Raw genomic sequence first — 24,601 nt, 5'->3', positions numbered from 1 at the left:
TTCCCCAAGCTTGCCTTGTTCCTTTTGCCTGTGGCAGGATTGGCCTGTTGTCCACAGAGGCGTGCTAAAATAACTGACATTTAACATTAAAATCAGCCTGTTGCTTTGTCAGCAAATACTGGGCAATTACCTGGCAGCTTTGTTTTTGCCATTTCAGCAAATGACATCAAGATAACTCGATGTATTTGGGCACTGGAGCCGATTTAGCCATATGGGTGTACTAAGAGGTTTCATTATGGCCATTCCTCTGTGTGGCAGGTGAGTGACCAGTTATCTCAGCCCGGGTTTCATAGACCAGGGTAGAAAATCATAGAATGGTTTAGGTTGGAAAGGACCTTGAAGATCATAGAGTTCCAACCCCTCTGCCATAGGCAGGGACACCTCCCACTAGACCAGGTTGCCCAAGGCCACGTCCAGCCTGGCCTTGAACACCTCCAGGGATGGGGCCTCAACAACCTCTCTGGGCAACCTGTTCCAGTGCCTCACCTCCCTCACAGTAAATAATTTCTTCCTAATATCTAGTCTAAATCTACCGTCTTTTGGTTTAAAACCATTACCCGCCGTCCTATCGCTACACTCCCTGATAGAGTCCCTCCCCATCTTTCCTTTGGGCCCCCTTTAAGTACTAGAAGGCTGCAATAAGGTCTCCCAAAGCCTTCTCTTCTCCAGGCTGAACAACCCCAACTCTCTCAGCCTGTCTTCATAGGAGAGGTGCTCCAGCCCTTGGATCATTTTCATGGCTCTCCTCTGGACCTGCTCCAACAGGTCCATGTCCTTATGTTGGGGGCTCCGGGGCTGGATGCAATACTCCAGGTGGGGTCTCACCAGAGTAGAGTAGAGGGGCAGAATCCCCTCCCTAAATGCGCATCACCGTTAGGAAAAGCACTCCCAGTCACAAGCCACAGTCCCCGCTGTCCCAGGCTCTCAGACAGGCTGGATTCCCAGCTCTCCTGGGCTTCTGATGGATCTTCCCCTTGGGCTGCAGGAACAAGAAAAACTATAAAAGCATCCACCATGGGGACTAACTACTTGTATGTCCAAAGGACTTTAGATCACAGACCGCATTTTGTCATCATGGTCTGCCCTGATAATCTTACTCCAGTCTGTTAATACCGACAGTGCTAGTTTGGGCGCAGTTCTGCTCTAGTTAGTACATTGCCACAGTTATCCTTTCAGGCAGTGTTTAAACACACGGTCGTCTTCTAAACTTCATAGTTTAAGAGCCTGAGGCTCCTTCTCCCTGCACAGAGCTGCTGAGGGAAAACTTCCGGAAATTTTAGCCAAATCATTTGAAAGCCACTCCGAAGGTTCGCATCGAAGCGCCGTCTCCTCAGCGCCTTCCCTGGTCGCCGTCGCCCCTGTTGTGTCACCCCCCTCACCCGGGCGGCTCTCTTCCCCGCCAGGCCCCATGTGGCGCTGCCCACCCACCCCACACACATACACCACCACACACCCCCCACCCGGGCAGCACGTGGGCCGCGCCGCTTCTCCCCCCCCCCCTCCCATCTCCGCGGCGGCCCTCGGCTGGGCGAAACCACCTGGCTCGGGGCGGGGGCGCCCCCTGCTCCGCTGGGATCCGCCCCTTTAAAGGGGCTCTGGTCACTCAGCACGGCGCGGACGGCAGCGCTCTCTTTACCCTCCTCCCGCCACTTATCCTTCCCTGCCGCCAGCCTCCTCCTCCATCTCCGCTCCTACGCCGAGCGGCAGAGAGCCCCGGCGGAAGCCGCCAGGTGAGTAAGCGTGGCGGGGAGGAAATAGGCGGCGAGTCGTTGCCCCTTTAAGGGCCTCCCACATCGCTCCGCCATGTTCGGACGCCCGCCCCCTCCCGGGGGCTCCCTCACCGCCCAGGGCCTTGAGGAGCCGCCGCGGGGACGTGCTCCCGGCCGCCCCCGGCTCCGCCGTTCCCGCCGCTCGGGCCGCGGGGCCGCCCGGCAGGTGAGAAGCGCGGGGGTACCCCTGCGACGTTCAGCGGCGGCGATACGGAAGGTCGGGGGGGAGGCGGGAGAGGACGCGGCGCGACCCCTGAGGCGAGGCGGGGCGGGAGCGGGCCGGGGCTGAGGGGAACGCCGGTCCTGGGGCCTTATGTAAGAGCCGGGGCACACCGGGAAGGGGGATTTGAGCGGCGCGGGGGCCGTTCCTTGCCGGAATCAAATCCCCCTTCCCGGTGAGTGGGGCTGTGCTGTGCTGGGTCGCGATCCGGGGGGGGACCGGGGAGGGGGACTGTTGGGTTTTCGGGGCCGTCACTCACGGCCCAGCGGCGGGTGTTTGCCGGTGAGAGGGCGGGAGACCGCCTGCCCCTGCCCGGCCGTGGCGGCGGAGAGACGGGAACCGCCTGTCCCTGCAAAGCCTTTCCCTGAGAAGGGGCTCCGGCAGCAGAGTCCCTGGTCTGTCAGCCGAGTTCTGGGGCGGGAAGGGCCGTTTATAACTTTATATTTTATTGTTTTCGATAACGGGGGGGGGGGGGGGGGGGAGTGTGTCCGCCAAGAAAATAGCTGGTGGTACGTAGTTCTTAGTTGCTTTCCAGCCTTGTGTTGGGAGAACGTCGCCTTCTCATCGAAGAGCGCGGTAGCGTTTCTGTTGCTGCAAGATTGCAATTAATTGCGTGAGAGCTACACAATCGCTGCTTTTTTTGCCCCTGGCGTGCTTTCAGGTTGTCCCAAAAATCACCCCAACCATCATCGAAGGTTTGAATTGAGTCTTTTTCAAAGAGCTTGGGTATTTAAATCCAAAGAAGTGAAATGGCTGTTGGTATCTTTAACAGTTCTTTACTAAACTCTGGCATTTTTCGAAGAACTTTTTTCTTTTTTTCCTGTGAAAAACTAGAATTGCAGAATGGTTTGGGTTGGAAGGGGCCTTAAAGATGATCTAGTTCCACCCCCCCCCTCCATGGGCAGGGACGCCTCCCACTAGACCAGGTTACTCAAAGCCCCATCCAACCTGGCCTTGATAACTAATGTGTTGTTTTTCTGTGCTGGATTTCGTAGCAAAGATGCTGAGCTTTTTTCGTCGAACCCTTGGGCGGCGGTCTATGCGTAAGCATGCGGAGAAGGAACGGCTAAGAGAGGCCCAAAGAGCTGCAACCCACATCCCTGCAGCTGGGGACGCAAAATCCATTATTACTTGCCGAGTAGCGCTGCTGGATGGAACAGATGTCAGCGTGGACTTACCGGTAGGAGTGATGAAGTTTGTTTTTTAAATCCTGTTGGCTTGTTTCAATCTGATTGTGCTCTTTGCTGTTTACAAGTTAGGTAAAAGTGTATCTGTTTGTTGTTGCAACTGACCCTGTGACTTGACATCCGCTAAGCTGCTGGTCATAAAAAGGTAGTGAAATAATAGTTAACTTTGTTATTCACTGAAACTAGAGAGTTTTGTTAGATGTCATTGCACCTTATACATAGAATGCTTTCTAGCATGTTAATGCAGTTGTTGTGCCAAAGCTTAATTTAGAGAGAGTAGCATTTTGAATTGATTGGATTTTCTTTTCAGGAAGCTATGTACGCATCTTGAGAAGTGAGGTAAATCTCTTGGTGTAATTTTGTTGAAGAGGAGGGATGAGCAGAAGTACTAGCAGTAACTTCCGTGTGGGTTTTGTTTGTTTTGATTTTGTGTCAGAGATGGATGGCGTTTTTAACGTTAACTTGAGAGGGGAAGGAAAGAGAAGAATTCTTCCTTCCCCTCCTCAGGGCAGATTATATAGCAGGGAATGTCTCATAGCATAGTGCTTTATTGGGAGTGAGGTGTTAGCCACTGTTTTACATTTCTAAAGCTTCCTTAATATACACGTGTCTGTTCTGCTCTGCTTAATTACATACCTGTTTTTTGCCAACAGGATGAACAGTAGCAATAGAAGCGATGTGCTCTGTTTTTCCATTACCATGTGTTGTAGTTGCTACTGACTTGTTTTGAGCTCATATAGCTGAGAGAAGCTGTGGGTCTGTGAGACCTTCTGACTAGTTCTGTAGGATTTGGGCTGCAATAACAGTTGCACTGACATTGGAGCTGCTGGCTAGAAAGAGCATGCAGAGCAGCCATTCTTGAAAAGGCTTTTCTTTCCTCCTTTCTTATTTTTAAGCACAATTTTAGAGTGTTTATAATTTTAGGTAGTCTGAGGAAGGCTCAACTTGTTAAAGTACTGAACGGTGTTGTTGACATAGTGAGTGGAAATAGCTCTTGTGATATCCAGAACCCAAAGTAATCTAGAGTTAAAGAAACAGCTTGCCATCTTTTTTTTTTTTTTTCAAAATTACTGTATAGATAGGTTTTTATAGAGGGCAGTAAAACTAATTTGTACATCTCTGAAACGAAGTAATGAACATACCCAGTGCTGCTTAGTGCCTAGGATGCTTGATTTGATGCCAGGAATGCCCACAAACACTTTATAGCAAGAGTTACACTTAAAAAGTACTCAAGTTTAAATTGGTGTCTCCACATAACCAGAGCAGTAATCTTTGGAGCTGGAGTTGGCTCTGTAGGCAAATTCCTGGCGCCTGTAACAACATTTCTTAGGCTTTGAGGAGCATAAATTGAACCTGAAGAAGTGTCACGACCTGCCATCTGGACTATAAAACTTAGATCAGGGTGCAACGGTAACTACTTATTTCTACAGGAAACTTTTTTCACTCTTGCTTCTTTTATAAGCCGACATAAAGCCTTGTCTGTGGGCATCTAAGTTATGAGTAACAGTAAACAAATATGCTAAATCTGCATAGCTATATGCAGTAATTACAGTGCATCATCAGTGGCTGATATGTACCAGTTGCTTTGGTGATTAAAATGCAATAAATTAAAAGTAGATTAAATGTTTCATTTCAGACTTCTTACTGTGTTTGTTCTTGTGTCTCCACTTGCATTGTTCGTATTTTGGGGTTGACTGTTAAAGAGGAAAGAAAAAAGGAGGGGGAGACAGGGGATGAAATGGAACGTACAAAATCCTGGCAAAACAACATTGCTTTCTAAAATCTAAAGCTAAGTTAAAAATACTTGTGTGTACATATATAGAGATTTTTTTTTTCTTTTACAAAACCTTTCCTTGAGAATCATTGTCCTCTTTGAGCTAACACCTTTTCCAAGACTGGTTCTGTTACTTTGTTGGCAGTAGTTTGGTTTCAAATGAACTCTTATCTCAAAGAGGTGCCCTCAGTCTGCTAGTTCAGTTGTGCATAGTCCCATTGTCTACCTAAGTTCTGTGAAGTTGTTTTATAAAAAAAAAAATAACAGAAAGTGTTTCTTAAGACTGAATCACTTTGCAAACAGGTTACTTCACAGCCAGAGAAAAAGTTGTCTTGGCAGGAACAAATGCGATACCTTTTTTAATCCATGGCTACATAAATACTTTACAGTGGCATAAGTTGTTGCTGCCACAGGAGGAAAAGATGTTGCCTTCATTATTGCATTTGTCTTTGTTTTCATGTATCCCCTGGCAGAAGAAACATTTTTTTTGGCAGCACGGCAGTAAGCTAAGTCAAGAAAATGCTGTGGCTGAAAATAATCAGTGTAATTTTCTTATGTTAGTTTCCAGCTGGAGCGATTCTCCAATCTGGTTCCCCATGTGCCTCCCCAAATGTGGTGAAGAAGCATGTAGAGGCGATATCAGGCTTATGTTTGCTTAAAATGTTTGTTGAGATATACCCTTACAGCGAATTTGCTACTGAAAGAAGAGTATTCTGGAGTTATGGTCCTTCATATAATTGAATCTGAGGTGGCTGAATTTCTGTTTAAATTATATTAAAAAAAATAAAAAAGGAAAAAAACAGACAAACAACCACAGGGAACATTATCATTTAAGCCAAACATATTTCAGAGTCTTATTAAGCAGCGAAGACTGATACTTTTTGAATATTGACAATGAGACAGAAGGGACATGTTGTAAATGATGCGGTTGAGATTAATTTATTAAACACAGAGCCAGGATTTGAGCAGTAACTCTGCTTTTTGTCCACTGATCTTATCTATGTTGTCTGTCAAGCCACTTAATCTGTCTGCTTTTCTATTTCTTCTGTTGTTTTTAATTACAAAATTGCCTGACTTGAACTGTTCATCAAAGCTACAGTCCTACATAGTACATAGACTGGATTCTTTTTAAGAATCTACTTGTTCAGTAGCCATGTCAAAGACTGAAGAATATCAGTGTTATGTATACTATTTACTGTCTCTTTGGTATGTTCAAAATGGGAGGCATGAACTACATGCCAGTTAGTAGTGTTCTTTCAGGGCAGATGGAAAGGTGTGGGTTTTTTTTTCCCCACCTTCATCTCGGATTCTAAAATGTTTCAACCTGGTAGTTTTCTTCATCTGTTACCACTTTTTTGAAGCTGTATATTTGCCCAAATGCATTCAGTGATTTTGACAGTTATGTGCTTAGTGAAACACTGAGACGCTTATTATTTTTTTTAATCTATGAAAAGTTTTTATAAAATATATGGTGTCTGTTAACTATGCTGCTGTTGATGTTGTTCATCATACGTGCTGTTTTACTGTTAACTTACCTCGAGTTCAACTTTGGACAAAAGTCAGGTTGTGCTTTTTCTTATAATTGTTTAAGATCTGTGGGTGGAATGTTTGTTTAGTGGTATGAGCAGTGAGCGGACAAGAACTCTGTTTTGCTGACATCCCTTATCTTACTTTTAATCCTGTTTCTATATGAAACTAAACTCCGTCTTCACCCACTGTACCTCTGGAGTTCCCAAAAGCTCAAAAGCCATGAACAGCCCTGGTTTAGTGCTTGAAGACTCCATCAGCCCAGTCATACCCATATGGGCTCCTGAGGGAACCCATCAACAGCTGGAATACCGGCTTTTCTGGTGGTCATGGTTCACGGGGAAAGACAGGTGAGGGGGAGGGAGGGCATCATGGAAGTATTTTTCCTTCAAAGCTGTTTTTAATTGAAGTCACCAACAGCTTATTAAATACTTGTGAACAAAAATTCAAGAATTTCAGATAAAGTGCTGTTTTGAGTACTGGAGAACTTCTGAGGATTTTTAAAACAGGAGAGTAAAAATTGAGTATTTGTTGTAGAGATAGTCAATTTCACGCTATTCATAGTAAAAATTGGGAGAGGGAAAAGATAACCTAAACAAAGTGGAAAGTTGGTAAAATGAATAAGGTAAATTAAATTACAGGGTTACACTTGGAATACACACCTTTTTTAAAATTTGTGGATAGCTTTCTGTGGGGGAACACAGTCAGCCTTACAATAGCAACAGATAGTAAGTGTGAGGTCTTACAGAAGCAGCACTGTACTTTGTGGAAGCCAGAGGTGTTTTGGTAAAAAAACCCTGACCCTGCTTAACCCACAATTTACATAATCTTCTCATGGATAATAGAGCGTTAATTGTATTCCAGTTTCTGTACATGCAACCTACGTTTCAGGCAAAAGCTTCCGAGTGGTACAAGGTGAAAGACACAAATTACGAGAATGGATGCTCTCTGGGTAGTTTTTCATCTTAAAATATTCCTTATTTACGCATGCATGAAATTTAATATGGAGATTGCAAAATGGATGTTTTTTCCCTTACTATAGTGAAGTATCATTAAAACAAGGTCTTATAAATGAATCCAAGAGCTCTGTGGAATAGCAGGAATTAGCTGAGCTGTTTACAATTTTGGAGTAATGCTTACAAAATAAGATAAAGAGGACTGTATTTGTAGTGATTATTTTAAATAGAATTAAAAAATCTATCTGGAATGCTAAAAATGTTGCTAGGAAACTGTTAACGAGTGCTGATGGCTTTTTGTGTGAAGGGAGATGATCTGTGTTGATCTGACTACAAGATCAGAGATGTATTGTGATAGTTGTTTTTACTCAGTAATCCACTTTGGTTTTTTTAAAAAGCTTGTAGAATATTTGTGGCTACTTGCTGAATATTTGTAGCTGTAAGTATGAAATACAGAATGCTGTCTGTGGCACAAATGCTGATTAAAAAGAAAATCTAGCAATGCTAAAAATGTTGGAATATCAGTCTGAATAAAATGAGTAATCTTGGTGTTCAAGGCTGGCCTTTAAATTTTCAAAATAAATCTCAGCTGATGAAAGGAATGAGTAAATATTTGCTTGCATGTGTGTGTTAATGCTATAAAGTTTTGGATTAAAACTTTTTTGCTATGTGGTCTTTGTCTTGAACTATTGAAATGCTTTTGATTATTTGCTTAAACTACTGAAAGACCTGTAGGGGGCTGAAACTGGAAAAATCAATCCCGAGCTGAGCATTACAAAGCAGAGGTGCTGTCTGTGTGGTGTAGGGGGGCCCAAGCTGTAGTGCAGGTTGATCAAGTGCTTCCTGAGGTGCCAGATAGATTTAAATGCATATTGAGATTGAATGTGAGACAGATGTAGTACATGCTGATTCGTTTCAGCGCTTCTGAGCAGCAGCAGCAGAATCGCAGACTGTGCCTGTACTGGGTGGTGCTGGGAGTCCAGTAGTTTTGGGTTAACAGCAGGTGAGCATTACAGAAAGGGAGGAAGGGAGCAGCTGGAAGCAAGCCAAGCAAGCCGGTGGCTGCTATGTTTGGCCCGAAGTGTTTCTGGGGACGGTGCTGCAGGCTGGTTTAGTTGCCTGAAGGTTTAGCATTCCTAACTCGCAGTGTAACAGCAAACTTTGTCTGAAGCCCTGCTTTGCTGCTGAACTGCCCCTGTAAAGAGCACAAAGACTGAGACTCTGGTATGCTCATAATCAAACTGCTCCTGAGAAAACTGCAGGTGGAACACCAAATAAAACTGAAGTGTTTGAGAATATACTGGGGAAAGTGTTTAGCCTCTAAACCTTCATGCGGGACAAGTAGTTTGGATGTATTCTGTATCAGAAAGAATATTAGGAGGTAGATTCAGAAATGGATTAAATCAAATGTGTAACCAGAAGATACAAACTTTCTGGGAGAGGAAAAATAAGAGACTTCTGGCAAAACAAACTGACAAGGATGAATGTTTTGAATCTTTATCTTTTTATGTATAGGGTCAACAAGCCTGAGCACAGTACATTAAAATCCTTCTATATAGTATTCTAGTAAACATACAGTTATGATGGGCATTGAAATAAATTCTTTATAAAGGTTTTTGGGACAGGCCTTTTTCTTTCTCCAGAGAATAACAGAACAAAATGTTTAGTCCCAAGTGCATATATTCCTATATTTGGGAGAGATTGGGTAAATAGAAGAATTGATAAGCTCTGTCTCTGGAGGTAGAAATTATTCTCTGCAGCCTTCCAGCCGGCAGGGCTTTTTACTCAATACAAGAATATATGGTACTTGTTAAAGGCTGGGGCTAAACCAGAGAGGGAAGCCAAACTGGTGTTTTGCTGCCAGTGACATCTTTAGATGAAGGAGAAAATTGGCTGGGAGTATGGAAAAGTTATTTGAGAGATTGATGCTTGGAGTTTGAGGAGAGGAGCAACTCCATTTGTAGGTCAGTACTTAAAGCCATAAGAAGATCAGGGTGATACAAATAATGTGTACTTCTAACACTGCCTTTGTAAAGATAAGGGGGTTTAACCCTCCAATTCTCCAGCAGACCTTAATGGTGTTAACTATAGATACTGTTGTCATGATACTGAGTTGAAGTCTTTTTCCTTTAAAGCTCAATGCTGGAGCTTTCTCGTGGCTTATTTTTTCAAAACGTGTTGTTTGGAAGAAGGGGGATTAACTTCATTAAAAAAAAAAAAAAAAAGGACAGGCTCATCTGCTGCTCCTGCACTGCCGTGGTCTGCAAACGTGCATAGGTGACATCCTAGCAGCTGGGTAGCTGTAAATCCTGAATATGGGTCCCTGGCTTCTTTGGGGTTGGGGGGTAAACGGGGTCTTTCTGAGGAAACTGGTATGAATGTGAATGGTAACCCTCCTAATGAGCTGACAAAAAACAGGAAGGGAGGTTTTTGCCCTTCAGTAGCTGCTGAAAGCAATAGCTACTGTTAATTATTGTTCATAAGCAATATAGCATCATCGTTTGAAGAAACCTCTGACAGTAAAGTGCAGCTGCAGAGACACAAGGGATGGTAAATCCCATGAAGGTAAAGCCTATTCATTTCCTTTTTTTTCAGAGCTCGTCTTATATAGGAGTCTCCTCTTCTTCCCAAAGAAAAGAAATAGAGGAGAAAATTCCTTTTCTGATAAGCATTTTAGTTAGTAAATTCATTAGGTGGACGTTTTGGTTTTATTTTTTTCAAGTTTTGGAAGTTTGAAGTACTTTGCTGTGATTAAAAACCTGATAATACTCATAAAAAGTGAGCCATTCAGCTGATGGCTGCCCAGCACAAGGGTTGCATCCCCAGCTGTTGTAAGCTGGTGTTGCTTAGCCAGTGCTGGTGTGTACTGGCTGTTGCTGGTGCTGAAAATGACTTTTAGATCAGACAGGCAAGTTGTGGAGCACCGAGTTGCTGGTTTGTGTTCTTGAATGTTTGTCCTTGAAATAACCTTTACCTCTGAGACCATGAAAAGAAGGTATAAATGCTGCCTCTGGTTTTAAGCGGTGACTGAGAATCCTGAGCCAAGTCGAATGTTTTTGTATCACTTCATCCTGGAGGATGACACCAGCCTTGCTGAGGCGAACGCTGGAGCTTGCTTTACCCAGCCTTGCTGCTGAGCTACCGGGGTTAAATCCAGCCTTTTAAACACCTACTCAGCCAGCAATTGCAGTTATTAAGTGTGGCATGAGATGTCATTAGAATGTAGTTGGGAGCAGCCCTTCAGGGTGGGGGGAAACATGATTCATACCAAAGTGATCAAAAGATGCTTTTATCTCATTCCAAAGTGCGGCAAGACCACTAGATGCCCAGCCCTCTGCAAGTGATATATTTTATTTAAGTTTCCCAGTTCAGTTGTTGACTCTCCTGCAGTGAGATGTTTGCTGATGCTTCCTACAGAGTATAGCAAACTGTATAAATCAAGTAGTCAGGTTTTATAGAATTACAAACCCATGAGGAGTTTAATTTGTGCCCTGAAGGGAGGACCAGCCACTAGCTGGACTGCTTGTAAGTGGAGTCATTAGTAATTCATCGGTAACCATTAAGCAGCTTGAAAATATTTGTCCTTTGAGAGTAACCTGAGGTCGCTGCAAGGAAAAAAAGGAGAAGAAGAAAAAAAAAAAAGGAAAAATAAAAGCATAGGGTAGCAGCGGGATAAAAATTTCATTTTAATTGAATGTTGCCACTACAGATTTAGGACTAACTTCTCACCAGCAAGTGTAATAGAAGCATATCTTTGGTATGTCTTTTGAAAACACTTGAGATCACAGGTTGTTGAATACAGAGACATTAACTTTGATTCCTAAAAATTGACCTGTTACAAAGCAATGCAATTTTTGGCAGCTGTTTCTTTCAATATAAGGAGGAAGGACTTTAGTAAGGCTGTAAGAAAGAATTTGAATTTAACATTAAAGCGTGTGTGAAACTTTTGCTGACTCACACCAAATACAGCACCTGATGGTTTAAGTCATATGCAAAGTACTGCATAATTAATTCCATGTTGACAGCCCTGGTGATTTAAGTCAGAAAACAAGCAGCAGCCCTGCAAACGTTTCCACAGCTGCTCCAGTGCTATTCTTCAGGGACTTTCTCCCACATTAGTCATTCTGGGTCCACTTGATCATTGAGTTCTTTGAGATTAGCAAAAAAGTGAATGTGCTCCAAAACTAATTTGATGCTGTGGAATTTTGAACAATAGTAAGTTTTGGTTGTTGGTAGTCTGAGATAATACGTGTAGTAATTCCAGGCTCAAGTTAAAATGCTCTATTGTCTGTCCCAGGGAGGGAATTTGCCTGATAACTGGTTAATTACATTTTTAAGAGGTGATTTACTGAGGAATTCAGAAGGCTCTAAAATGTTCTGTCCAATAAGGGGAGATTTTCCTCTAGTTGTAGACCAGGTCCAGAAAGCTTTGTGAAAAATAAAACATTTTTTTTTTGTTTTTCTGTTGCAAATGCTGAATTGATTTCACATGTATTAGTATATCTTCTTGTTTAAGCAGAAGATATCCTGTGCTGAGGGAAAATATCCAGAGTTCAAAGTCTTGCTGTTTGAAGAAAGAGACTACAGGCTCAAATCGTGGAAGAAATGTGTGGGTTTATATGTAGGTGATTTGCCTTAGGGCTTCTCTTAGGAGAGTCTTGCTGGTGTTTCTTAAATCTGCTATTTCCTGAGAAGTACTTTTTCTTGAAGTCAGCAGAAGAAGCTTGCCCTGAATGAGTTTGATGAGGTCTACATCTCAGCATTTTCATTATACAACATTTTGTAGATGCTGTGTGCATGTGAAGTTGCCTGCTAGTCTAATTGCCTTCCATTCCCCCTACCTCCCCAATACTTGGAAATAAATAACTGGGAGAACTTGCTTAGGCAGGTTCAGTTTACAGACTTTACTGAGATTTTACTTTGGCCTGTGAAATGTCATGTTGGATTTAACTGAAGCATTACAAAGTTGAATATAAAATACTTGAACATCAGGGTAGAGAAAGGTGACAAAAGTTATGCATGCTACTTTCCTTACATGGATATGACTTGGTGATTAAACTAGGTTATTTCAGAGAATAAGAATTTTGGCTGGCCCAAAATTTTGAGGGGTGGACAAAACCTACTCATTAGTAGCTTACTATAAAATATGCTTCGAAAGTCAGCCCATTTCTCAGGTTGTGAATGTATAACTATTAAAATAAAAGATTGCATTATGGAAATAGAGAAATCCTTAAATTGCTTGCAAAGTAAGCATAAATCCTGTCTGCATTTCTTTGCATTTAAAAACATTTTTTTCAACACACTCTGACCTACTAATTTATTCATGTATTTTATTATATTTAGGCATCTCAGGTATGACTACTAAGCTTTTCTTTCAGCGTATTACTATAAAGGAGTTCATAGCATGAAAAATGTATGTTGTGTAGAAACTGCCCAGTGCTATTTATGTGCCTTCTCTTTAAAAACAACTGTTTAATTTTTTAGATCATCACTGTAAAAATGATGTTTACGTAGGGCTAAAGCTAAGTTTTTTCGTAAGTTATGTATGAGCATATGCAGTGGCTCTTTGCACTTACAAGTGAGTTTTACAAACTCACTTTTGTAAATGCATTATCTAAGTACTATTTGTTAAAGTTGCTTGCCCCAGACTATTTCCAGTCAGTTGTTAAAAGCACTCGCTAATGGAATGGTATATCCTAATTCAATATACTTTGCTACCTGCTTCAAAATTGGTGAATTGCCTAGATATCAAACAGTAGTAAATTCTTAAGTAATTTGCTGTACTTTGCTCTGAAAATTTTCCAGTGCATTAGTCATTGCAATTGTTCTAGCTGTATTTCCAGTTCTATTGAACTTCCGTGAGTAAGGAAAGCCTAAAAGGCACAATGATAAAATGACATTTTAACACTCTCGGTCTTGTGCAAGTCAATGTTGACGCTTTCCAAAAAAGGAGATTATGCAAGTCCTTTAAGGGTGTTATGTGTACTTCTTGCGGGGTGTACGTTTGCCTTTCAGAAAAGCAGCCATCAAAATATGAGAGAAAAAAATAATTTCCACATGATATTTTCAGAAGGTTAATTTTGGGATTCTCTTACTTTTGGAATTACAATATAAAGTGTGCCTAGAAGAAAGTAGATGCTACAGTAAATCTACCTGTTAAGTACTAAATCCGTTTATATTTCCAGAAAAAAGCCAAAGGCCAGCTCCTGTTTGAACAGATCATGTATCATCTGGACCTTATAGAAAGCGACTACTTTGGATTAAGGTTCATGGATTCCGCACAAGTGGCGGTGAGTAGCAGTGCTCTTTTTCTTTCTTCACCCCCCTCACCCCCCCTCCAAGCAATAGTTTAAAAGTTAAATTCTAATATTGACAAAAATGCTGTAAGAAGGCTGCCTTTACTGAGTTAAGTTTTGTGCAGAAGCTCTGTGGTCTGCACGTTTGTGACCTCAAGTTTAATTCCACCTCGAGCACTCTAACATATTACAATGCTGTTGTTTCTTCCTTTCTTGTCTTTCACTTGTTCCTGTCACACCTTCTGTTGTCATTAGGTAGGCTGGTCAAATAGAGCCCCAGAGCCTGGTGCACCACGTAGAAATTCTTGATGCTGCTGATGCAGAGAGAAAGGGGCAAAACCAGAGTGTGTGCTTGGCCCTTCGTTATTCTGCAGAGTGGAGAAGTTTTCCTTTGCCAATGCCATCAACCGTCTCATCAGCAAAAGTCATCTTGTTAATGTCTGCTTGGGAAATAATCTTGTCAAGAAGGGTATACCTTGGATTTGCTCAAATTGGTTGTGACTCAGACCTGCAACTAGAAATTTTGGGGAGGATATAGGTGTGTATGTACTAGATAGTTTGAATAGAGGGTTCTTGCAAGCCTGAGTTTGTGAAGTTTGTAGTGTGTTTGTAAAAACGTGACTGCTTTTGAAAACAGAAGCAGGACATTGTTTGTCAGAAGCAACCACAGTTCTTTCACTTGCAGGCTGTGCAGTTTTATATAGATACTTCTTATGGCCAAGTACTTAATCCTGCCCACAAGGATAGCAGCAAGTTAAGTGAGGTGTTAGACAAGGAGTCTCTGTCCTGCATCCCTGTAACTTGAACCTGCATTCACTTATCTCAACACCCCCTGGTAGAATGAGATCTGAGTTTTCATACTGTGTATGTCAATGTTGTTTGTTAGGTGTATGACCTAATTGTTTCTGTGTTTCAAGTCCACTTCGCAATTATTTCATGATTAGGATGATAGAGTGGAAGCACAGATGGTTGCTGCTGAGCTAAATACCTGAATTGTTCGAGGTCAGCATGCAAAATAGAGGCAATGTCATATATGCCTTTACTTCTGTGAGGGTCTATGTCCAGAACAATTTGAAGGTGATATCTTAATTCTTACAGCTTTGTACAGCAAAAAAACCTCCCCGAACTTGAATATTAGAAACTGGCAGCTTTGGACAGTGTTACCCACTCCAAAGCATGCTTAGAACCTGATGGCTTCTTTTCAAAACTATTGCAATCGAGTTTTATGCTTAGCTTGTAATTGTAGAGTATATTCTCTTCAGAGAAAATAATTTGCGTTCAGCATCTGAAGCAAACTTCATGACTAGCAGGATCAGCTGCTGCTCAGCTGCAGTTTCCAGTGGTGAAAGTGGTCTCAAACCTTTTGCAGAACAGAGACATCGAACATTAAGGAGGAAAAGACCGTTACACTAACAGAGGGATGTCATTCAGAACTATGTACCTCCTACCAACAGAAATTAGAAAACAGCCCATTACATACCGTTTTATATTTATAAACACTGTGTTTGCTGCATTAAGCATGAGCAGTCTAGGATGTTGAGCATTGATAGTGAATGACTCTGTTGCATTTATTTTTTGGTTCAGGAAAAAAATACATTTCAGGTATCCTAACTCAATTTCTGCCATGTGGCTTCTGAAGTGTTTCCCGTGTGCCTCTAGGATCTCATGAGTTCACAGTGGGTTAGTTACAACTGGTGAAACTATCTGTACGGTAAACTTTTTTGTTTTACTGTTCTGTTAGCAAATAAAATAATTTCATCTTGAAATGGGGAAACGGGAGTTAATCTTTTCAGCCTCAGCAATGGCTCATGGCTTGCTTTTGTCCAGCAAATTGTTACTCGGATCTGAGTAGTTGATACTGCACAATCTACCAGGTACAAGCGATTTCGGTTTCAAACTTAGTTTGCTTCCTTTGCTTAACTATGTGTGACTGAAAAGAGGCAGAGCAGAGATAACAATCTGTTTAAACTGGACTTTAATGATACACTCTGTATAAAGAAGCAGAAAAGATTGCATTTTGCCAGAAGAGCTGAATATAACAGCCAGAGATAATTGCTTTAAGAAATGAAGAATTGCTGTGATGGCAGCCGTTCTTTCAAAGAGGAGCTGGCACATTCTAGCAGAAACCCAATCTGCTTCTGGAAACAAAGACAGAGACTAATCAAGTCACTTGTCAAAGATTATTCAGGAGACCTGTTAAATAAACAGCGTTAGGATCCAGTCCCTTACTGTGGACAGAATTGTCTGCTGGCTGCCAAGGAGATAATCTTTTCACTACCCAACTTGAATCTAAGTATATTGCCTTAGTAGTTAGTTGCACCTGATGATATAAAAACTGGCAAATTAGTAACATGCAGTTAAATAAAAAATTGAGAAGTTCCCCGCTTGTTTTAACTACAAATGAGTTATGAATAGATTCATTTTGAACAACTGAAGGGTAGCTTTTTTTACTTCTTTTGAGATGCTGAAGTGATTAATAGTTAGGTGTTTGAGTTTATGATGTACTGGGCAGTGCGGGGAACCCAGATAATACAAACGCTTTCCAACATTATGGATTTTAGGATTCAAATGCTTGCTTCTTTAAAGAAGTTCTTGAAACAATTTGTGAAGTGGAAAAATTGTCATTTTCATGTGATTTCTGTTTTCATTGCTAGTCTGATGACTAGGAATAGTTTCCCCCCTCCAAGTAAGGGGCAGGAGATGGCTAAAGGAGATATTTGCAAGACTGTCCAGTGTGTATCAGGCTTGGTCTGGCAGCCAAGGGAACAGGCTATTGTTAATTTGAGTAACTTTGATTCAGACAGACAATGAACAGCACAGCATGTCCAGTGACACAGAAGATAAAGATTGCTGTTAACTTGTTGTGCTATTTGGCTTTCTCTCTAGCAGTGCTGGAGAGATGTTTCTAGTAAGAAGGCATTGAACATGTACATGTAGCAAATTTCTAATTCTAACAGGTTGTAAACATCAAATACTTGCTTTTTCAAATGGAATTGTACAACACATCAGTTTGTTACATCAAACATCAGTGTTGTCTTATGTAGTGCTTAATGCTGAAAATTATTTGTATAGCATTGCAATAAGTATGCACCCATTAATTCCATAAAGTATGGGACCAATTTTAGCCTCACTGTCCTACTAAAAAAAAACCCTTATACCATACCTTCTTGAAATGTTGCTGGGGTTTTGCATTTGGTTTGGGTTTGCTGATTTGGGGTTATGGTTTGTGGTGTTTTTTTTTTTTTTAAATTTCTGAAGCAACAAACTGTTTTAGTAGGGACTTCCAGTACTCTATGCAGTCTGTTCATATTGCTTTTTGTTTAGCAAACTTTATCTCTGGATTTCAGCAGTAGACTGTGCTGAGCAAACTCTCATCAAAATCTAAGCTTCTGGCCAGGTCCACTTGAATTCCATTTTAATCACTTGGACTAAATCTCAAGTTTCCTGACGTCTGTGTGTGTCCATGTATGTGTTGGGTTTTTTTGGTTTTTTGGTTTTTGTTTTTTTTTTTTTCCCTCCATTTAAAAGCGGTTCTGTTTCCCTTCTTCCATGCACACCGTTACCATTCAGACGGGGCTCCTGTAGGCAGCAGTGGTAAGAGCTGAGCAGAGTAAAACACTATCAGTGAGTTTTGCAGGCCTCTCGGTTGCCTTCCCATGGAATGTGGAGGAGATGAGAGAAAACAGGAGGGAGATGAAACAGGCATGCACAGGAAGTTCTGGAGTCTAGAAATGGCTCTCTTTGTCATTCCTGTATCTAAATCACCTGTAAGCCTCCAAGTAGGTAGTTTGTGTATTTTTATAGTGGAGGAAGGAGTAAGTAAATTGTCTTCCAGCAAGTGAGTTTATGGAATAGGAAGAGACATTATATAATTTTCTTAAACAAACAAACAAAAAATTGCTCAACTCCATTTTGCTGGTAGTGTAAGCAAAGATGACATAAATATTTACTTCCTTCTTCATTAGGCTTTCTGCTTTATTTAAAAAATATATTAGATATGTTTCAAATAGCTTTCTGTAGCTACTTTGTTTTAGTAGGTAATGAGAGGATTTTCAGCTGTGTGCGCAGCAGGGGTAGATGGTTTGGTTGTTCTGATCTACAGCTGGTATATCAATCACTGCATATCCTGGCTGTATTACAGGCTGACTTTACATACTCTCTGCAGAATGCAGGGCTGCTGAATACAGGAATGTGTTTGCACTTGGCATTGCAACCTGAAAATACCGGTTCTTTCTCATACCCCTGTTGCTTTTCTGTCCTCCATGGGGCTCGCCGTGAACTTTATGGCACATAGTTTAACGAAAAGAGTGTTGCTAAGGATATAATTTATCTGTATTAGTTGCAAGGTGACATTTGGGATTGATCAAATGAAGTGGTGTTTCCTGGGTATTGTGAACTGTGCAGGACATGGCGTGCTAGGTAGTTTATTCTGGCTGTTGAGTCAATGCAATTATGTTGAATAGGGTGCCGTGTATACTGGTTAACTGAGTCACCTCCTTTGGAGGAGGGAGTTGTTCACTGTGCACAGCTCTCCAAAGTAGGTCTCTACCGCTAGCTGTATATTAGCTTTACAGCTTTATCTTTTAACTTCTGATGTAAACTCTTCAGCAGTGGGACTATATGCAATTATTTTAGGAAGCATAGCTTAGATGTTTCTCTCAACCTGCCATCTATAGTTTATTTTTCACATGCAGTTGTATGCAGTATAAGTGAAGCCATTATTTTGGCTTTATGTCTAGTATATAGCTTATAATTAGCATTAGTAGGTAGTAACTTCTGTCCTCCATGTGACAGTTTCTAAAATGTCACCTGTGAATAGATTTTGGAGAATTATGCAGAGCTGACCCTTACGTTCAGACATAGACAGCACTGCTGTTACTACACTTGAGTCATCTAAATAAAATGCCTGAAAGCCAACAATATTAATTTTGTCTCTCCCCTCCACCCCAAGTGAACATCACAAACAGCAGAGTGCCAGAGTCTCCAGCTATGATTTATGCCTCTCTGGCACATTGTTACTGGCTGACCTACTAATGTGTGAATTAAGTGTGTGTTTGTTTGGACAGGGTAAACGTTTTAGTAATTGAAGTGGTTTGTCAGTACTTTTTTTTTTTTTTTAAAGTAGATAATACTTTCTTGAAGATTGGCTTTAACTGCAGGATGTTTCTGTTGTTCAAACTGGCATTTTTGCATTACAAACTTTGAGTGAAAGGATCTTTGAGCACTGACAGCTGAGAATTTTAAAAGGTTTGGGTTAGTTTGTTTTGACAAACTACTTGTTATTCTAAGATAGTCTTCACTAATGAATAGGTTTTTTTCTTTCCTTTTTTGTGTTTTGTTTTTTTTTTTCTGTGAGATTTCTTTATTGATGATTCAATGAAAGTAATTTATTTTTCAGCATTGGTTGGACAACACAAAAAGCATTAAAAAGCAAGTTAAAAGTAAGTGTCCTTTTCGTTTTCTTTTGGGATCTCATGTTGAACATACAGGAGGTGGAGAGAGTTGAAAGGGGTGGGGGGGGCAATGTCCTATGAGGGGTGACAAGACACGGTTACAAAAGCCTGGCATGGTGCTGCTGATTGTTTAATGACCTTTTCCCTCTGTAGCTCATATTACTTTAGTGTAATGTCCTTAATTAAACATGTTAGAGGCTCATTAATTATTGTTTAAGTGGAGTCAAGGTAGCTGAAGATGCTTTAGTGTTATAGGTTGTTATCCTGACTATAGAAAAACTTGTCTTGGACGCTCCATCCCTTGGGGCAGTCCTAATTGCCCGAATCTTTGTTTGGTCCACCAAGTCCTTATCTGCTGCACAAGGGTTTAGTGTGGCCTGGTTTTTTCAGTGGTGCATCTTTGGGTAAACTGTGACATCAGCTGATTTTTGTTTAGCAGTTTCCTTGCTCTCCGCTGTGGGAAGTCTTCAGAGATTTGTGGTGCTTTGTTAATACAAGAGAGGTTTTGGAAGCACCGAGAGAGAGAAAATTCCTCCTGTCAGATGCAAGAATCAGCAGAGCACTGCACATTTTTAAAGAACTGTTAATCCATCCTTTTGCTGAATTAACTCTTTAGTTTCCAGAAAAGATGATTCTTCCACAGAAGGGTCTGTTAAATCCCCCTAAAATATGTCTAAACTTCAGTGGAATAAAGGGGCCAGCACTCCTCAGCAGTGGGTATTTCCCAGAGCCCTGGAAATGCATTAGAGAGACCAACAGAGTGCCTGGGGGTTTGCTCAACTGCAGAACCAAGATACACAACTTTCTTGGTGATGGATAGAGTCCTTAATTATAGGGATTAACCTAGATTTGTGTGCTTTTGGCAAGACAAATCAACTCAATGTGATATGACTGTTGAATTGACTTGTAACATATAAAACTATTTTGTGCATGTATTTGTGTCCTTTCACCCTGATGTTTTTCATGCATTTCCCTGTCACAAAGGAATTTCTGCCTTAAGACCATGTGGTAGGACAGAGCCAATTTCAGTCAAGTTTTGTGATATGATTCTGTGTAATAAAATAGTAAGATGTCTCATCCAGTAACTGTTACTATTGTCTTGAATTAATTCTGCTTTGCAGTTGGCCCACCGTATTGTCTTCATTTTCGTGTAAAGTTTTATTCATCAGAGCCCAACAATCTACGTGAAGAGTTGACAAGGTAAGAGGGATTTTGTGTGAGAATGAGGTATCCAAATAAGGCCAGGAAAATGTTTTTGTAGTATTTATTTAAACAGTTGTATGATGTTGAGTGTTGAATTGCAAGTTAGAGCTTCTCTTTGGCAAAAATAAGTTCAGTAAATATTTCATTACTTCTGTGGTCTTTGCAGAGGTTATACAAAATGGTATTTTACTGCTGTGTTGAGATGTGAGTCGACAGTACTGTATGTGTAGAATTGTGGTATCAGGTGAGCATGATTAAAGCATTTCACAAATCCATTCATAATGCTGCATTTCATGTTGGACTGAGACATACTTGGGGTGCTTTGAAAAAGAACACAACCTACCATCTGTCAGTATTATAAGTCTGTTGCAAAAGGCAGTGTTTCTTTGTGTTGTCACCTCCACTGATTATATGTTTTGAGGAGGAAACAAAGTCGTTATGTTTTCTTGATAGCTGTAGATGCTTCATACCCTCAGCCATTTGTAAGAGCATGAAGTGCATTTGTTTGTTGTTCAGGTTTATGTCTGCATGGATCTTCGATCTGCACTTTAGCCAAATCCCTAGGAGTGCTACCAGGAAGATTACAGTAGCATTACTCCTTGCAGCCATATGTACCCTGTGCAGCTTCATACTTACATGTGTTAACATAATGTTATAACTGCTCTTCTTTGTGCTTTCCTGACAATCTGGGAAGAATGTTTTACCTCCCCATTCATGTTCCTGAATAAACATTTAACTGTCTTTAAAAATAGTAACCATAAGCAAATTTCAGACCTACATCTGTGAATTGACCACTATGAAATGTTTTCATCCATCCTGAGTTCTGCCAGTCAGACCTCGCTATACAGGTTTTAGCATGGCAGATCTGAAACCCAAGGGCTTTTAAACCCTGTCTGTCTGCTTAGCTAATCCCCTAGAAGATGAGAGCAGCAAGTCTTTCTTCTGTCTTGAGACAACTTTATGCTTTAAAGAAGCAGTGGGAAGGGGAGCTCTGCTATGGATTATAGGTGTCACTAGCAGGGACTTGCTGAGGAAGTCCTTTTCTTTGTGCGACAGGACACCCAGTGGAGCCCCTTGTCAGCTTCCACAGGTGCAGCTTGCTCACATTTTCTGCCAGCTTCCCATCAGATGCCACCAGTCAGAGGTCATGTAACGTAGCCTAAGCACGGGAAGTATGTTTGAATTCTTTGCAAGTGTTATGTGGCTGATAAGCATGGACTGGTCACACCCACTGTACACTGGAGGCCTGTGCTCATTCTTTTGATATCTAGGGTCAGTACCAAACAAATTTATTCTCCATGTAGGGGCCAGTGTTCAAAAGGCTTTGGATAATAAATGGTTTGGCAAAGTATTTGTGAATTTCCAAGGGACCTGTAGGAAAAATGCCTGCATCTGTTTTGTGTCTGTGTATGCAAGTATGAGGAGACATAGGCACATGTTGAAATGGAAGCATCATCTTTGGCTTTGTGTGTAAGGCTTCTGTTCGTCTGTAGTAGAATTCAAACTGGATGCCATCACAGATGCCAGCATTTTAGTTGATGAGACTACTTTTCTTGTTAAAGGAAAGCTGTGTACCGTAGTGGAGCAAGAGGGCTACTCTTTGTGGGTATTGGATCGGAAGGATTGGTGTTGTGCATGAAAGGGATAGGAGCTTTGTATTCAATATTTGCCCAATTTCTAAGCATGAAGAGTACTGAATAAGCAAGGCAGTGAAGGAAAGTTGGCTCTGAAGAGTAAACAAGTTGAAAAGGCTGCAGCCCTACTGTTTGTTTGTCATTTTGCAGTCAGCTTTCTGGGTTGATTTTATCTCAGCAGTCCATATTAGGAACATTTACTTTTGAAGGACTTTAAAATATTCATTCTCTTATGAGATTGATGTGTCTATGAATAATGAAGAAATGTAAAAAGCAGAAAATGTTTGTATTTGTCAGGGTCTAACTTCCTCCTCTTGGCTGAGTCATACATTAGAACTATTAATCAATTACTTTTCTTTCTTATTTAATCCCACAGATATTTATTTGTTCTGCAGCTAAAACTGGACATTCTTAGTGGAAAGTAAGTATTCCCAATAAACAGTCTTTTAAACAATTACAGTGTGTTTAGCACAAGATTTATTAAAGTTATATTTGAATAATTAATACGTTTTGCTAAGTGATGTGATGTTATTTTTCCTCTAAAATATTACTTTCATATGCATGAGTAGCAGCAGAGGAATGCTTAAATAATGTGGTGCTTGTCTCTTGGTAATTTGCTGAAAATCTGTTAATCCTTTCCACTTCTTATCTCAAACATTTGCAGTTTCTTGCTGTTGGGTATATGAGTTGTCTACTAAATAGTGTCAGCTAAGGTTTTAACAAGACGCTTCTCTTACGGCAGATTGGAATGTCCTTTTGACACGGCCGTCCAGTTGGCAGCTTATAACATGCAAGGTGAGTAGGTGAGGAAGGATGAAGTTGCACGAACAGCTTTGTGTAGACTTTTATTACCTCTGTTAGTCTGTCATTGTTATGTCCAGAAAATAGGTTCTGCCCAGACATTAGTGATCTGACGTGAAACACAGCTGCTCTTGATTGTAATTTTGCTGAAAGCGTATGTAGAAAATTACTTAATTCCTCAGGAAACAGAACAAGGAGGTTCTGAACGTAAACAGCTTTGCCCAGAGCTTATTTTCTCAGGCGCTTGTGTGCAAACCTGTCCACTTTCACACAGGACACAAGGTCTGCAGTCTTCCTGAATTGCTTTGATACAGTAACACAGTTTGCTTGCTTTCATCACACAGTTTCTGCCCCGTGCTTTCTTCATCATACAAATCAGATACAAAATTTCTTTGGTTCTGCACTCAACTGAAAAGTCTTGTGTATAAAAAACACCCGGCTTTTGAATTCAGCTTAGTTGTGGAAACATTTTAGTGCCCCATGTCTCATCTCGTACGTGAGCATTTATGGTTGAAGTACACTTGTTGCTATTTCAGATCCTTCTTCAACTGAAAGAGTTGACATACTATGTTTTTTCTCAGCTATACAGCACTACGCTTGAGTCATCTGAGACTCTTATTAATGAGTCATCTTTGACTTCTCATTCCAGCTGAGAGTCCAGCATCCACAGCTTCTCTGAGAACTGTGGTCTGACCTTCAGTTGCTTGTATAGGTTGTGTATCACTGGTGTTCATGGCAAATGTCTTCTGTTGTTTGGATGAGGGTGCAATTTTAACAAATGTGAAGTTTGCTGTGGTTTCAAGCAGGGGAACTCCCAAAAGAAAGAGGGGATGCTTGAAGTTCTAGAATTGTCTTCTAGGGTAGGGTCCTTTTTGGAGGATATAGCAATGTGGCCTTGCTCAACCCAGTTTGAGTCTACAAAAAATTCCAGAACCTCTACTGTAAAGCTGTTGTACAGTCCTCTGATGAAGAGGGAATTTGGAGATGTGCCATGCATTTTATGCCGCACAAATTCTCTATACAATGTTCATCTTATCATCCAATGCATTGTTGTACTTTGCAGGAGTTAGGTAACAGGACTAAGTCACTGAAATTTTTACAGGTATTTTCCAAAACATGTTTTGTTCTTCAGGCAGGAACTATTAATGGCCCTGATGATGTGTAGGTATAGAGAGTTGGGATTAAACTGTAAAGATACCTGCCTTTTTGTGTGGAAGGAAAACAGTTAGAATACATTCCATAGTTTAAAAATTAGTATTGTTAGAGCCTTAAGATACAGGTTTGGCAGATAGATAAGTTTTTGGAAAAACAAAGTGATCTAATTAGGCCATATATCCATTGCTTTTTATGCTGGTCTTTTCTTTCCTCTCTCCACAATGAGGCCTGTAGCAGGGCTTTAATCTTACTGTCTGACAGCTGTGTACTTTTATTTAAATCAGCTGGAACCTAAGCTGGCTTTGACAGCATTCCTTTCAACAGAGGCAGGCGTTTTAGTGGGAGTAAATTATTATAGAACTACAGACTTCCTCAGTCAGCATTAAAAAAAAAAAAAAAAGGCTGGGGTAAAAAGACTGTTATTATGCTTGCAGCTTTCAGAATTCCAAGAAACAGGTTTTTAGATTGTATGTAGTTTTTTTACCTATGAAATATTGTGTGTATCTGACTTTCCTAGGTCTTCCCAAAGATGTCACTATTTTTTTCCCTACATAAACAGCTGTGGTTTCTTTTTTTCAGACAGAACAATTGTTGCCCTGTATCAGACACCCAAGCTTCAGGTTACA

The 24,601-nt window shown here is 40.9% G+C and overlaps 1 protein-coding gene across 1 annotated transcript in view; it reads left to right on the top strand.

Annotated features, from left to right (window-relative positions):
- The first annotated feature begins 1,871 nt into the window (after window positions 1-1,871).
- EPB41L5 (erythrocyte membrane protein band 4.1 like 5) overlaps window positions 1,872-24,601 on the top strand; it is a 56,495-nt gene continuing 33,765 nt past the window's right edge. The window contains exons 1-7 of the mRNA XM_082484227.1: window positions 1,872-1,935; window positions 2,985-3,169; window positions 13,619-13,723; window positions 19,128-19,170; window positions 20,304-20,382; window positions 22,396-22,440; window positions 22,762-22,814. Of these exons, the coding sequence (XP_082340353.1) occupies window positions 2,990-3,169; window positions 13,619-13,723; window positions 19,128-19,170; window positions 20,304-20,382; window positions 22,396-22,440; window positions 22,762-22,814 (505 nt within the window). The 5' untranslated portion in view covers window positions 1,872-1,935; window positions 2,985-2,989. The remainder of the gene's footprint in view (window positions 1,936-2,984; window positions 3,170-13,618; window positions 13,724-19,127; window positions 19,171-20,303; window positions 20,383-22,395; window positions 22,441-22,761; window positions 22,815-24,601) is intronic.

Source organism: Vanellus vanellus, assembly GCF_965231255.1.
Source record: "Vanellus vanellus genome assembly, chromosome: 5".
Classification (NCBI taxonomy): domain Eukaryota; kingdom Metazoa; phylum Chordata; class Aves; order Charadriiformes; family Charadriidae; genus Vanellus; species Vanellus vanellus.
This window is presented reverse-complemented; position numbering and strand designations above follow the sequence as displayed.